The 12,507-nt window shown below is 34.4% G+C and overlaps 1 protein-coding gene across 1 annotated transcript in view; it reads left to right on the top strand.

Annotated features, from left to right (window-relative positions):
• LOC150096673 (twitchin-like) overlaps positions 1-12,507 on the top strand; it is a 2,440,784-nt gene that overhangs the window by 820,661 nt on the left and 1,607,616 nt on the right. The window contains exons 38-39 of the mRNA XM_090408679.1: positions 3,031-3,330; positions 4,575-4,877. Coding sequence (XP_090264805.1) covers positions 3,031-3,330; positions 4,575-4,877 — 603 coding nt within the window. The remainder of the gene's footprint in view (positions 1-3,030; positions 3,331-4,574; positions 4,878-12,507) is intronic.

Below are 12,507 nucleotides of genomic sequence, written 5' to 3'. Positions count from 1 at the left end.
GCACTTTCCTCCAGTTGGTGAGAGTGATCATGAAGTGATCACTTGGTTTGTGGCTAGTAATATGCAAACTTTTGTGAGGAAAGGATGTATGTGGAAGTAAAAGGCTGGTAATTATTGATAAGCTTGAGAGCTTGAAACTACAGCATAGAATAAGGAGTGGAGTGGTAAGGAAATAGATGCTGCTTTGGAACTGACAAAAAAATTCATAACAGCATCAATGTGTGAATGTATTCCAAAGGTCAAAAGATTGAATAAGGTAGATGTGAAATGGGTGAATGAGGATTTTAAGCATGAAATCTGAAAGAAGGCACTTTGTAGGCAATATGTGATGAATAATGGTAATAATCAGTTACATGGAAAATTTAAACAAGCTATGAGATTGACTCAGTTAGTAAAGACAATAAAAGTGCAGTATGAGCAGAAATTGGCAAATTAGGCAAAAAAAAAAAAAAAACCAAGAGAGTGGTTTAGACATGTGGCAAGTAGAAGGAAGTGTGATTATGGTAAGATCGTGTCAGGGGGGTGAAAATGATAGAATGGTAACTGCCAGATGACATTGTTGAAGTATTCAGTGATCAATTTATATGGGTGTTTCCTCCTCATCAAGGTGAAATCATGATAAACTCAAGTGTAGAGGACATAGGATAAGATGGGTTAATTATGAGTGAGCAGGAGATTTATTAAGAAATAAATAAACTTGATGTCAATAAGGCAATAGGATTTGATGACATATTACCATCCCTCTTAGGGGAATGTTCCAGGAAATTTGCAGTAACATTGGCATGCCTTTTTTATTAAGAGTCTTATAACAGCACAGGTTTTAAGAGAGTAGAAAGAAGGTAAGATTGTACATAAAGGTAATGATAAAGCTGTGACTATAAATAGGCCATCTATATATCTGGGGTTGTGCTAAAGGTACTAGAGAGAGAGAGAGAGAGAGAGAGATCGGTGAGAACTAGGATACAGAAATGATACAGAAATGGGTTGATAACAGCAGTAACCTCTGTAGTTGTCAGCATGAGTTTTTTAACCACGCTACCAGCCAGGATGTATATATACGTCCAAGTTACCATGGATGCGAAATGCATATTAAAATTGTAATGCCATTGACATTACATTGAAATATATGATAGAGACGAAGCGTATGAGGATACATATTTGATCCATAATGGCCGGTAAGGTGGTTAAAGAGGGATCATATTTTACTAACTTATCTACTACTACAAGGTGACATATGTCTTGAAGGGAGATGCATATGCCATAGCATACCTTGTTCTTGCGAAAGCTGGTGATAGATTCCCACAGGACAAGCTGTTAAATAAATTGAAATAGATGGGATTGGATAACAGATTTCTGAGTTGGATTGGTGACTGCCTATCAGACAAGTATTAGAAAGTTGTTTATAGGAGGGGGGGGATACATTATCCCAAAAGAAGGTCACTAGTAGTGTGCTGCAGGAGTCAGTTTTCTGACAATTGTTTGTAAATTTGTATATTAATGATATCGGGATGCGTTTAACTAGTGATATGCCGATACTGAGTCATGGATATTATGGATGTTATACAGATGTTATGGCCTTACAGGAGGACTTGAATAGATTGTCTGAATGGGTAGGTAAATGAAATTATTTGTTCACTGTTGCAAAGTGTAAAGTTTTGAAATTTGGTAAGCAACAACGGGATGCAAAGTATACACTTGGTGGAGAAACATTAAAGGAAGTAGAGGGGATGAGAGATCTGGGAATGGTAGTGGACAAGTACCTGAAATTTACGGGCCACGTCGGATAATGGTAGTGATGTGGAAGACCCTGACATGCACAAATAAAGAGGTTATAATTTTATTGTATAAGACCTTGATCAGGCTTCATATGGATTCTTATGCACAGATTTGGTTGCTGAATTTTCATGGTTCATGGTTTGAAAACCAAGTGGAGTACCCTTGTACTCCACTTGGTTTTCATGAGGAGTACAAGGGTAAATTGAGAGAATGTAAATTGCAAAGCCTCATGAATGAGAAGAAGAGGAGGGATATGATTGAGACATATAAGTTAGTCAGGGATTGTAATCAGGTGGATATTGAAGAGATTTTTCATAGAAAAGATGGCCTCTTTTTAAGAAACCATCCAATCCCCAAAGATTTTTTCATAGGGATTAGATGGCTTCTTAAAAAGAGGCCATCTAATCCCTATTTTTCATGTGGATTAGATGGCCTCTTTTTAAGAAGCCATCCCTGGAAATTCTAAAAGGAGAGTGTGTACAACGGAGTGATGAGAAGATTCTTTATGTGGTGAGTGGTTGGTGAGTGGAATGCATTGCCTTAGTGTGTTGTGAATGTAGACACATTGAATCGGTTTAAGGCACGATTGGATGAGCTTTGTGTGCAGTGGTATCTACCTCCAATGTGAGTCTCTGATTCCATGGAGGTTAGATGTTAATAATAATAATAAAGCCATATTATATTGGAAGAAGGTTAAACATGCACTCATACACAAAAATACTTAAATTATTTAGTATTGATTTAAATTAAATAATTAAATTAACAGCCTATTTTTCTACCCACTGCAGGGTGAAGGCCTCTCCCACAACACACTAAGGCAATGCATTCCACTCACCAACCATTCACCACATAAAGAACCTTCTCATAACTCCGCTGCACACACTTTCCTTTTAGAGTTTCCAGGGATGGCCTCTTAAAAAAAGAGGCCATCTAATCCCTATTACTCCCATGGTGACCCAGTCCATATCGGGAGAAGACAATCATAAACATCCATGACTACAATGGATTCGAACCCGCCTCTTGGATGGAGAGCGGATACGCTAACCACTCGGCCAACCAGGCTGGCTTGGTATTGATATATAACATAAAATCCTTAATTGAAACTGGATTTATTGGAATTCTGACACACAATCTTTGACATATATATTTTCTGAAATCTGTTTTCTGACCTTTGCAGCAATTCTTAAAAATCGACAATTTTATGATTTTTAGCTTTGCTTGAATGAAGTTTTTCATTTCAAATTTATTTTCCAGGTTCACCATCAAAGCCAGAAGGACCCTTAGAAGTAACTGATGTCCACAAAGAAGGATGCAAGCTGAAATGGAAAAAACCAAAAGATGATGGTGGAACACCAATTAAGCAATATGAAATTGAAAAGTTGGATAAAGAAACTGGGAGATGGACCAGATGTGGAAAAACTGATAAGCCAGAACTGGAAATTTCTGGCCTGACACCAGGCAAAGAGTATTTGTTTAGGGTAGCAGCAATAAATGATGAAGGAGAATCAGAACCTCTCGAAACATTAAATCCAATAATTGCAAAGAATCCATATGGTATGTATAAATTTTTTATAAGCTAAAGATACTTTGTAACACTTTTGTGATATTTGCTGTTGGTTTTTCTTTCTCTCTTTCATGTTGCTATGAAAATCAAAATATATCCTTCATCTTAGAAGCAGTCCGTGTGGTTAGCCTAGTGGCTTTGCGCTTCGCAACCATATGCCTGGGGAAGGAGTGTCCTAAGTTCGATTCCCGTTGACGACATGAGGTACTTGAGGATCTTCCTCAGTTATAGCCAAGTTAGCCGGTCTTGGGCGTGGACAGCAGGGTTTTTTCCCTGCCAGTTTATCTGGTGTTTTTCATCCCATAAGCAGGCAAACCGGTCCGAGGACACACACGGATTACAGTCAGGAATACTGACCCAGCCATAAGTCTGATTCGTCAGCCTATGCCGGTTCCGGAGCCCAGATAAAATTTGGGGGTGTGGGACTAGATGGTACAGTGAACTCCCGTAAAAAGGGGGAATGCTGTATCATCATACGGAATTTAAATTTATTTATCTTAGAAGCAGATTTAGTTATTTTTACAACCACCATCAAGTATAGGCACACTTCCATTTTTTTTTTTTACTTTCCATCAATATCAGATATGCTATCAAGAATAGACAACTCTATTTTCCCAGACATCTTCTTTTTTAAATATATATTATTATTATTATTTAAATAATAATACAAAGTTAGACACATAATCAGTGTCTTATGCAGTGGAATTAGCATACATTCTTTCTATTCATCTGTGATGTTTCCTTACCTAAGAGACTCAAATTATACAAATATGTCATAGGCCTAGCCTATTTGGCTGAACATTCCATTAACACATATGCTGATATCCTATCTGTTTCAATTGCCAAATTCTTATTCAGGTTACAACAGCTCTAGAACCTCCATCTCATGTATCTCTATCTCTTCATCCAATGTAGTGGTAGCAACATGCACTATGTCACCAAGTTGATAGATTTCAGTGAATTGAGCACTTGTTTATTTGAACTACCTTTTCTCATTTTTTCATTATTTCTTTTATGTGAAACATAACAATGAAATTCCTTTGGGTTGCCTTTAACTTGTGCAGCCAATTTCTTTTCATGTAATTAAGTGTACTGACTACATTTTTTAAAATAAAATTTATAATGTTTTGAGGAATAACAATATAACATTTTATTTGAGACAAACTACAACAGTCATTATTTTTTTAAATTTATGTTTGTAAGTTTTAATTCCTATTCATATATTCATTTATAGATGAGCCTACTAAGCCTGGAACACCAACTATAGTAGATTATGATAACACTAGTGTGGATTTAAAATGGGAAGCTCCAAAATCAGATGGAGGTGCTCCAATATCAAAGTACATCATAGAAAAAAAAGACAAATTCAATTTAAATTGGGAAAAGGCAGCAGAGGTACCTGGTGACAAGCTGGAAGGTAAAGTGACTGATCTAAAAGAAAGGCAAGAAGTTCAGTTTCGTGTTATTGCTGTCAATAAAGCTGGTCCCAGTGAACCAAGTGAGGCTACCAAAATCCATATTGTTAAGCACAGAAGATGTAAGTAGCACATATATATATATATATATATATATATATATATATATATATATATATATGTATGTATGTATGTATGTATACATCTATGTATATTACACTTTATTCTGTTGATATGATTTTCTTTTATTTATTTTTTATGACACATTTTGAAACTGTGACATATTTGCCTGTAGATAAATGGGAGGTAATATATTTGTTTTTGCAGCTTATTGGCATATAATGATTAATAGTTATAGACTTAACATAAGGGTATGCATGAATTATGCAAACATTTTAAGAGCTGTTGCTGATATTTCATTTGACAGAGATAATTTAATGTTTTAATGTAATTAGTGTGTCATAGTGTTTTAATTTAATTAGTGTACACAACAATATTAGGAAGCACTATTCTATGATACTGTGCCTCCATATACAGTGTCAGTGTTCTGATATTCAGCAGAAAGCCATTCTTCTATCCAGCACTATATATTATTAGTGTTTTATTAGAATGGCTTTCTGCTGAATATCAGAACACTGTATATGGAGGCACGGTATCATAGAGTAGTGCTTCCTGATATTTTTTGTGTACACTAATTAAATTAAAACACTATGACACACTAATTATATTAAAACATTTGCATGGCACACTGAAGAATTATTATTATTATTGCACAGTATCTCCATGGAGTCCGGAGACTCATCATGGGAGACCCACCCTAATTTTATACACACGAAAACCTTCCATAGTTCTCCTTAAAGTCAGGACACTCACAACTAATTCTGGTGATCCATTCTACTAATTCATCAGTCTCTATGGAAAAAACTAGCCCTCACACCCTTATTAACACTCTTACACAAGCATGGATGACTCCTAGTTCTCTCACTGTTTGCCATGTATTGAAAAATTTCCTTTGCATCAGTTTTATAAAATCTCTTTAACAAGTGCCATCATAGCACAATTGGAAGAACAGCAGTACATTGTGCCCTTTTAAGACAAATCACAATTTACAGACAAAAAATACTAGTGGTGGTGGTAAGCAGTAGATGCTGTTGGTGTAGATCAGTGTTTCTCAAAGTGTGGTACACGGACCCCCGGGGTCCGCAAAAGGTCTTCAGGGGGTCCGTGGCAATTTTCGGCTATGCATCATTAACGCATGGAATAAAATTTAAGTTTGAGATCATAAAACGTTCCTGTTGTATCCCTGAATAAGGTACAGAGACATCTGCAGGCTGTGTAATATGTTTCTCAACAAATATTGCAATTAGAGACAACTGGGTAAAAACGGAACTAATGAATCGCATGACCCCTCCCACATAAAATGCTGTATGGTAGACAATCAAAACCATATGGTGCACCAGCAACATATGGTTTTGTTTGAGTGAATGTGTTGAATGTGTTAAAACTAAGAAATATATAGTGAATGTGTTTCAGATATTATAAGGAATTTGGTTGAAGAGAATTAGCATTTCAACTGAACTGTTGGCTTGCTTTTGTCAATTAGTAGTGTGATCTTTTGTTAATACTGCACAAATCATATGGATGTCTTCATAGCTGCTTTATCTCTACTGGCCTACCATTGCTGTCTGTTTCGAGTTCTGCTTTCACTAGCCATTTGTTGAAGGACTGTTCGTTAAATACGGTAATTTTTTTTTACCTTTCAAATTCTTAAGTATGGATCACTGGTTAAAGACTGGATTTTTAAAATGCGCAAAAGAGAGGAACATAGTAGATACAAGTAGCTGTCAGCAACAAGAAAATTTTGATATTGTATCTGGATCAAGTGAAATTGATAAGTGTGTGTCATCTGACATCTCTAAAGAACCAACTAGGAAGAAGATGAGAAAACTTCATACGTACGATATAAATTACTTGAAATGTGGATTTTCATGGACGGGAAATGAAGAGGAACCTATTCCATTATGTGTAATTTGCGGTGAAACTTTAAAAAATGAAAGCATGAAACCATGTAATTTAAATCGCCATTTTGAATCGAAACATAATGAATGCAAGGACAAACCTGTCGAATTTTTTCAAAATAAACAAAAAAATTTAAAAGAATCTCGAAAAGTGATGTCGATCATGCCAAGAGGTGAAAACATGAAGGCTTTAGAAGCTTCATATCGTGTCGCTATTAATAGCAAAAAGTGGTGCAGCGGAAACAATTGGTGAAACTTTGGTCAAGCCTACAGCATAATTAATAGCGTAAATTATGATCGGAGATAATGCAAAAAGATCTTTTGATCGGATTTGTCTTTCAAATAGTACCATTCATCGAAGAATCACTGAAATGGCTGAAAATATAAAACAAACATTGTTATCCAATATACGTAAGCGCCGTTATTATGCACTGCAGGTAGATGAATCCACCGACATTACAAATTTTGCAAATCTTCTAGTGTTCGTTAGGTACGAAAAAAATCAAAAAATTCATGACGACCTTTTATATTTCCAACCCTTGCCAGAACATACAACAGGAGAAGAAATATTCAACAGCATAAATACCTTTATGCATCAAAACAAGCTTGATTGGAAAAGTTGTGTTGGAATAAGCACGGACGGAGAAATCCATGTTCGGATCTAAAAAACGGCTTGTTTCAAGGATTCAAGCTGTTGCACCAAATGCAAAGTCGACACACTGCTGCATACACAGGGAGGCTATGGCTACACATATGATGTCTACAGCCTAAAAAAGTTCTTGATGAAGCTGTAAAAATCATAAATTATATTAAAGGCCGTCCTCTAAATGCCAGACTTTTCTCTCAACTTTGCAAAGAAATGGGAAGCAACTATACACAACTTCTTTTCCATACCGATGTTTGTTGGCTTTCTCGTGGAAAAGTTCTTACTTGCTCGTTTATTTGAACTTCGGAATGAACTACAAGTTTTTCTTGATGAAAAGTTTGAATTGAAAAAGTATTTACATAATTGGAAATGGCTCAGTCAATTAGCATACCTGGCAGATATATTTACTGTATTAAATAGTCTTAAGTTATCTTTACAAGGCAAGGAAATTCTATATTTCATGTCCAAGATAAAGTGAATGCCACATTGGCAAAAATGAAGTATGGCAAAAGCGGGTTGGTAATGGAGAATTTGATGCATTTCCATCACTTCATGAATTGCTTGCAAGTTCAAATGAACAAATTGATGATGATGTGAAAATTACTATCATGCAGCATTTAAAAAGCTTACAAATGAATCTAGAAAAGTATTTCCCTGAATTGGACATTAATATTGAGTGGATAAGATACCCTTTCAATAAAAACAAATTTATGCCCAAGGGTCTATTGTCAATAGAAGAAGAACAACTTTTAGAACTAGCTTCTGAAGGTTTCCTAAAAAATAAATACAGTGAGAATACGTTATCATCATTTTGTCTACAAATACAGAATGAATTTCCTGAATTAACAGATAAAGCTCTAAGGTTCATTTTTCTATTTCCAAGTTCATATCTGTGCGAAGTTGGATTTTCGGCCCTTGTATATATTAAGACGAAGAAGAGGAATTGCATTATAGATGTCGAACTGCATCTCAAAATTGAAATTAACAACTATTGAGCCAAATTTTGCTGAAATTTTATCACACCATAAGCAATTTCACTCTTCTCATTGATGATAAATTATTTCAAGTAAGTAAAACTTTGTAGTATCTTTATAAAGTTTGTTCTATTAAAAATAAATCATATTTTTTGTTTACATGAACATATAAATTCAAATAAAATAGATATTTAATTTTTTAATATTTTAAATTAATTTATTAAGTTTAATTAATTTATTCATTTTAATTAACTAATTTATTTTTAATTTAGTTTTTAATTAATTTTAATTAATTAATTACTTTATTTTTAATTGATTTTATTTATTTAATTAATTAATTAATTAGGGTTTGCTTTGAATTAATTATTGATTTAATTAAAAAAATTATTTTTTATTAATTAATTTTGCTTGTCTTTTGCATTTTTCGATTAAGTTCATTTAGATGTTCATATATATGCTAGGTATGCCATTTTTTGAAACTAACAATTGTCGTTTAAAAAAATATGGATAATGAGAGTCATTCATAAAAAAAAATCAATTCTTCTTTAAGCTTAGAACAAAAAAGTCTTGCAAAAACTCTGCCTTTAGACAACCAACCAATGCACTTCAGTGTGGAATAGCAAAGACTGATATTCTGATCTCATTTCTTCAACATAAGGGTGAAAAAATGTGGACTATTATTATTATTATTTTATTATTATTATTATTATTATTATTATTATTATTATTATTCAGGCCTCCATGGAGTCAGAAGACTCATCACAGGAGGTCCTTCCTAGGAAACACAAAGTCTATCAAGACTCATCGTGGGAGGTCCTTCTTAGGAAACACGAAGTCTATCATACAACTCCTTAAACTCATTTACCGTTCTCGCTCTCACCACTCTATCAGGCAATGCATTCCATGGTTCAACCACCCTCCATGCAAAGAAACCACTCCTCACCCTCTTGCTCACAGTTTCCTTTCGTAACTTCCAGGGTTGGCCCTTTGTCATCACTCCTTCATGCTCACGCTGTTCAACCAAGCAAAAGAACTCCCCAGTGTCAACCCTGTAACCACCTCTCAACAGCTTAAAAGTCTCAATCATATTACCTCTCCTTCTTCTATCCACCAAACTCTGCAGTTCACTTTCCCTCAGCTGATCCTCATAACTAACGTTGTACAGTCCTGAAACTGTCTTTGTTATCTGCCTTTGTACCCTTTCCACAGTTAATTTATCCCCTTCAAATCCTGGAGAACAAATCTGTGAACAATAGTCTAAGTGTGGCCTGATCAGAATCTTATACAGTGGAATGATAACTCTTTTATCTCAGCTGGTAAATGTCCTTCTCCTATAGCAGTAGCAGTTTAGATTTTAAGTAGTTTTCTATTTTGATGATATCATTTAATGTAGACATTAAATCTGATTGCAAAGTCTTTGCCATGGGATCTTCTCAATGAAGGAAACAATGTATGATTGAATATTTGAATATTTTGATCAAACATTTGAAGCAAAACCACTAACTCTCTCCATCATTGCAGCCACATCATCTATACATAGACTCACACAGACTCACGATATATATATATATAGATATAGATATAGATTTTTTTTTTTTTCAAAGCATTCTATTATTATTATTATTACAGCCTCCATGGAGTTGACAGACTCATCTTGGGAAGTTCATTCAACTGACAACATATTTATCACATAGAATCTTAAAGTCCTTAACACTCTTTACATTAACAACACATTCTGGTAATGCATTCCATTCACTGACAATTCTCCATGTAAAAAATCTACTCCTCCCATCCTTCTTCACCACACTTTTACATAACTTCCAGGAATGACCTCTGGTTCTTCCCCTCTCACCTTCTACTCTTTTTATAATCCCCTCTCTGATAAAATCCTCTCACTAACTTAAATGTCTCTATCATATCACCTTTTAGTAAATATTGTAGTAAATATTACATTTACAAATACAGGTAACCCTTATATAACACGGTACTTATACAACGCGGTTTCGATATAATGCGGTCTACAAATTGTAGTATCCCTTGTTCAACACGGTTTTGATATAACGCAGGCTACAATTTCTAATAATAACCCTTTATTATTATTTTTTTCATATATATTTAACCGTGGGCCTTAAAATCGAATTTTATCTTCGTTAAATTTGTATCTGCCTCTGTATCGCTCAAAGTAGTTAAAAGTATCGAATTTAGTTTTATTTTATCCCTGAATAAGGTACTATACAGAGGCTTTTGCAGTCTGTGTCATTCTCAACAAATAGTGCAATTAGAGACAGAATAAAAATGGCGCTAACTAATAAATCACATGTCCCCTCTCACAGAAATTATGCTGTATAGACTTAAGCAAAGTCATATGTTGCACTGAAACACAGTATCTAACTAAAAACTATTGTCCAATTTTTCAATTATGAAATAAGTGTTTGTTTTATTGCATTTGAAATTCTCGATGTCATTATGATAGATCACAAAGGCTAACTTAAAATAAAATTCTACGAAGAATTGAAACATGCCATATAATGAATATGAGTTCGCCTGCCACCTCAAACTAAAATAACGCAAACTAAAATTCAACCAAGGGTTGAAACGTTTGTGTGAGTTGAGCCAGTCAGTAATGAGAAGTTCCGTCGGAACGATAAATGACACCCTGTTGTGAATGTGTTAAAACTAATAGTTAATGTTGTTATGACAGTTTCAGATGTTATGGAATTCGATTGAATAGAATTAGCATTTCAATTCAACACTTGCGGTTGCCTTTGGGTTGCAATCTTTTGTTAATACCGCACCAATCATATGCAAGTCTTCATATCTGCTCTCTTGTGTAAAACACAATTCAGCTTGTACGTATTGCAATAATTAAAAAAAGTTGAATAATTTATAAGCGTATAAAAGGATATAACCTGTAAATCGTTGACATGCCAACAAAATTCTCAGACGTGCCACCTCTGGCATGAGTGCCATAGGTTCACCATCTAGGGTTTACTGTATAAAGTGTTTATTGTTGAAAATTGTCTTTGTTTTCTACCAAGAAAGCACATTAAAAATCATAAGTTTGTTATTCTCAAGCTGAGCAGTTTATTTTCTGGTGAGTTACATGCATATGTAATGCTTTTTTTTATGTAAAAGTCTATTTTTATTGTAATGGCCACTAAAACTACAACGAAATGGAAAAAACCAACATTCAAAAGAAAATTTATTTCTCTCAAGGAAAAAATTAATTAAAATCTTGGATCGGTCGAAAAATGGAGAAAAACCAGGAACTGTTGCAAGGACTTTGAATTTAAATGAATCAACAATTCGAGCAAACAAAATGAACATAAAATCCGAGAAAGTGTTTATTGCTCGGTTAATGGTAAGTGCAAAACACGTAATGATTTGGATAGAAGATTGCACTTGAAAGAAAATTCCTTTGGATAGGTATCTTATTAAACAAAAAGCTCTCACAGTTTATAAACATTTAAAAGAACTTGATCAAGATTCTTCAGAAGAAATCTCTCAGCATGAATTTTGTGCCAGTAAGGGTTGGTTCGAAAACTTTAAAATGCGGTTTTCGTTGTATAATCTTAAAATCCAGGGAGAATCACCATCAGCAGACGTTGAAGCTGCCCGGAAATACCCAGCAGAACTTTTAAAAATCATTAAAGAAGGTTGTTATAGTACAGACCAAGTGTTCAATGCAGATGAATCTGAGTCATATTGGAAAAAAGTGCAAAAACGTACCTATATTTTGAAAAATGAAAGATCAGCTCCTGGATTCAAAGTTTCCAAAGATAGAATTACTCTACTGTTTTGTAGTAATGCATCAGGTGATTACATGACGAAACCAATGTTTATTAACCGATCCGCAAATCCTCGTGCGATGAAAGGGCTCAACAAGTCCACCCTACCTGTTTATTGCGGGGGCCAACAAAAAGGCTTGGGTTACAGTTAGCATGTTTGAAAATTGGTTTTTCAAGTGTTTTGTACCTGATGTAGAAAGTTACACAAAGAAAAAGAAAATGGACTTCAAAATTCTACTAATGACACCCAACAAATTTAAGTCATCCGAATATTAAAATAACTTTTTTGCCTCCTAATACTACCTCACTTATTTAACCACTCAACC

Source organism: Typopeltis vanoorti, chromosome 18 (genome assembly GCF_054136105.1).
Source record: "Typopeltis vanoorti isolate ZY-2024b chromosome 18, IOZ_Tvanoo_1.0, whole genome shotgun sequence".
Classification (NCBI taxonomy): Eukaryota; Metazoa; Arthropoda; class Arachnida; order Uropygi; family Thelyphonidae; genus Typopeltis; species Typopeltis vanoorti.
Note: the sequence above shows the minus strand (reverse complement) of the source record. Positions and strands in the feature narration are given on the sequence as shown.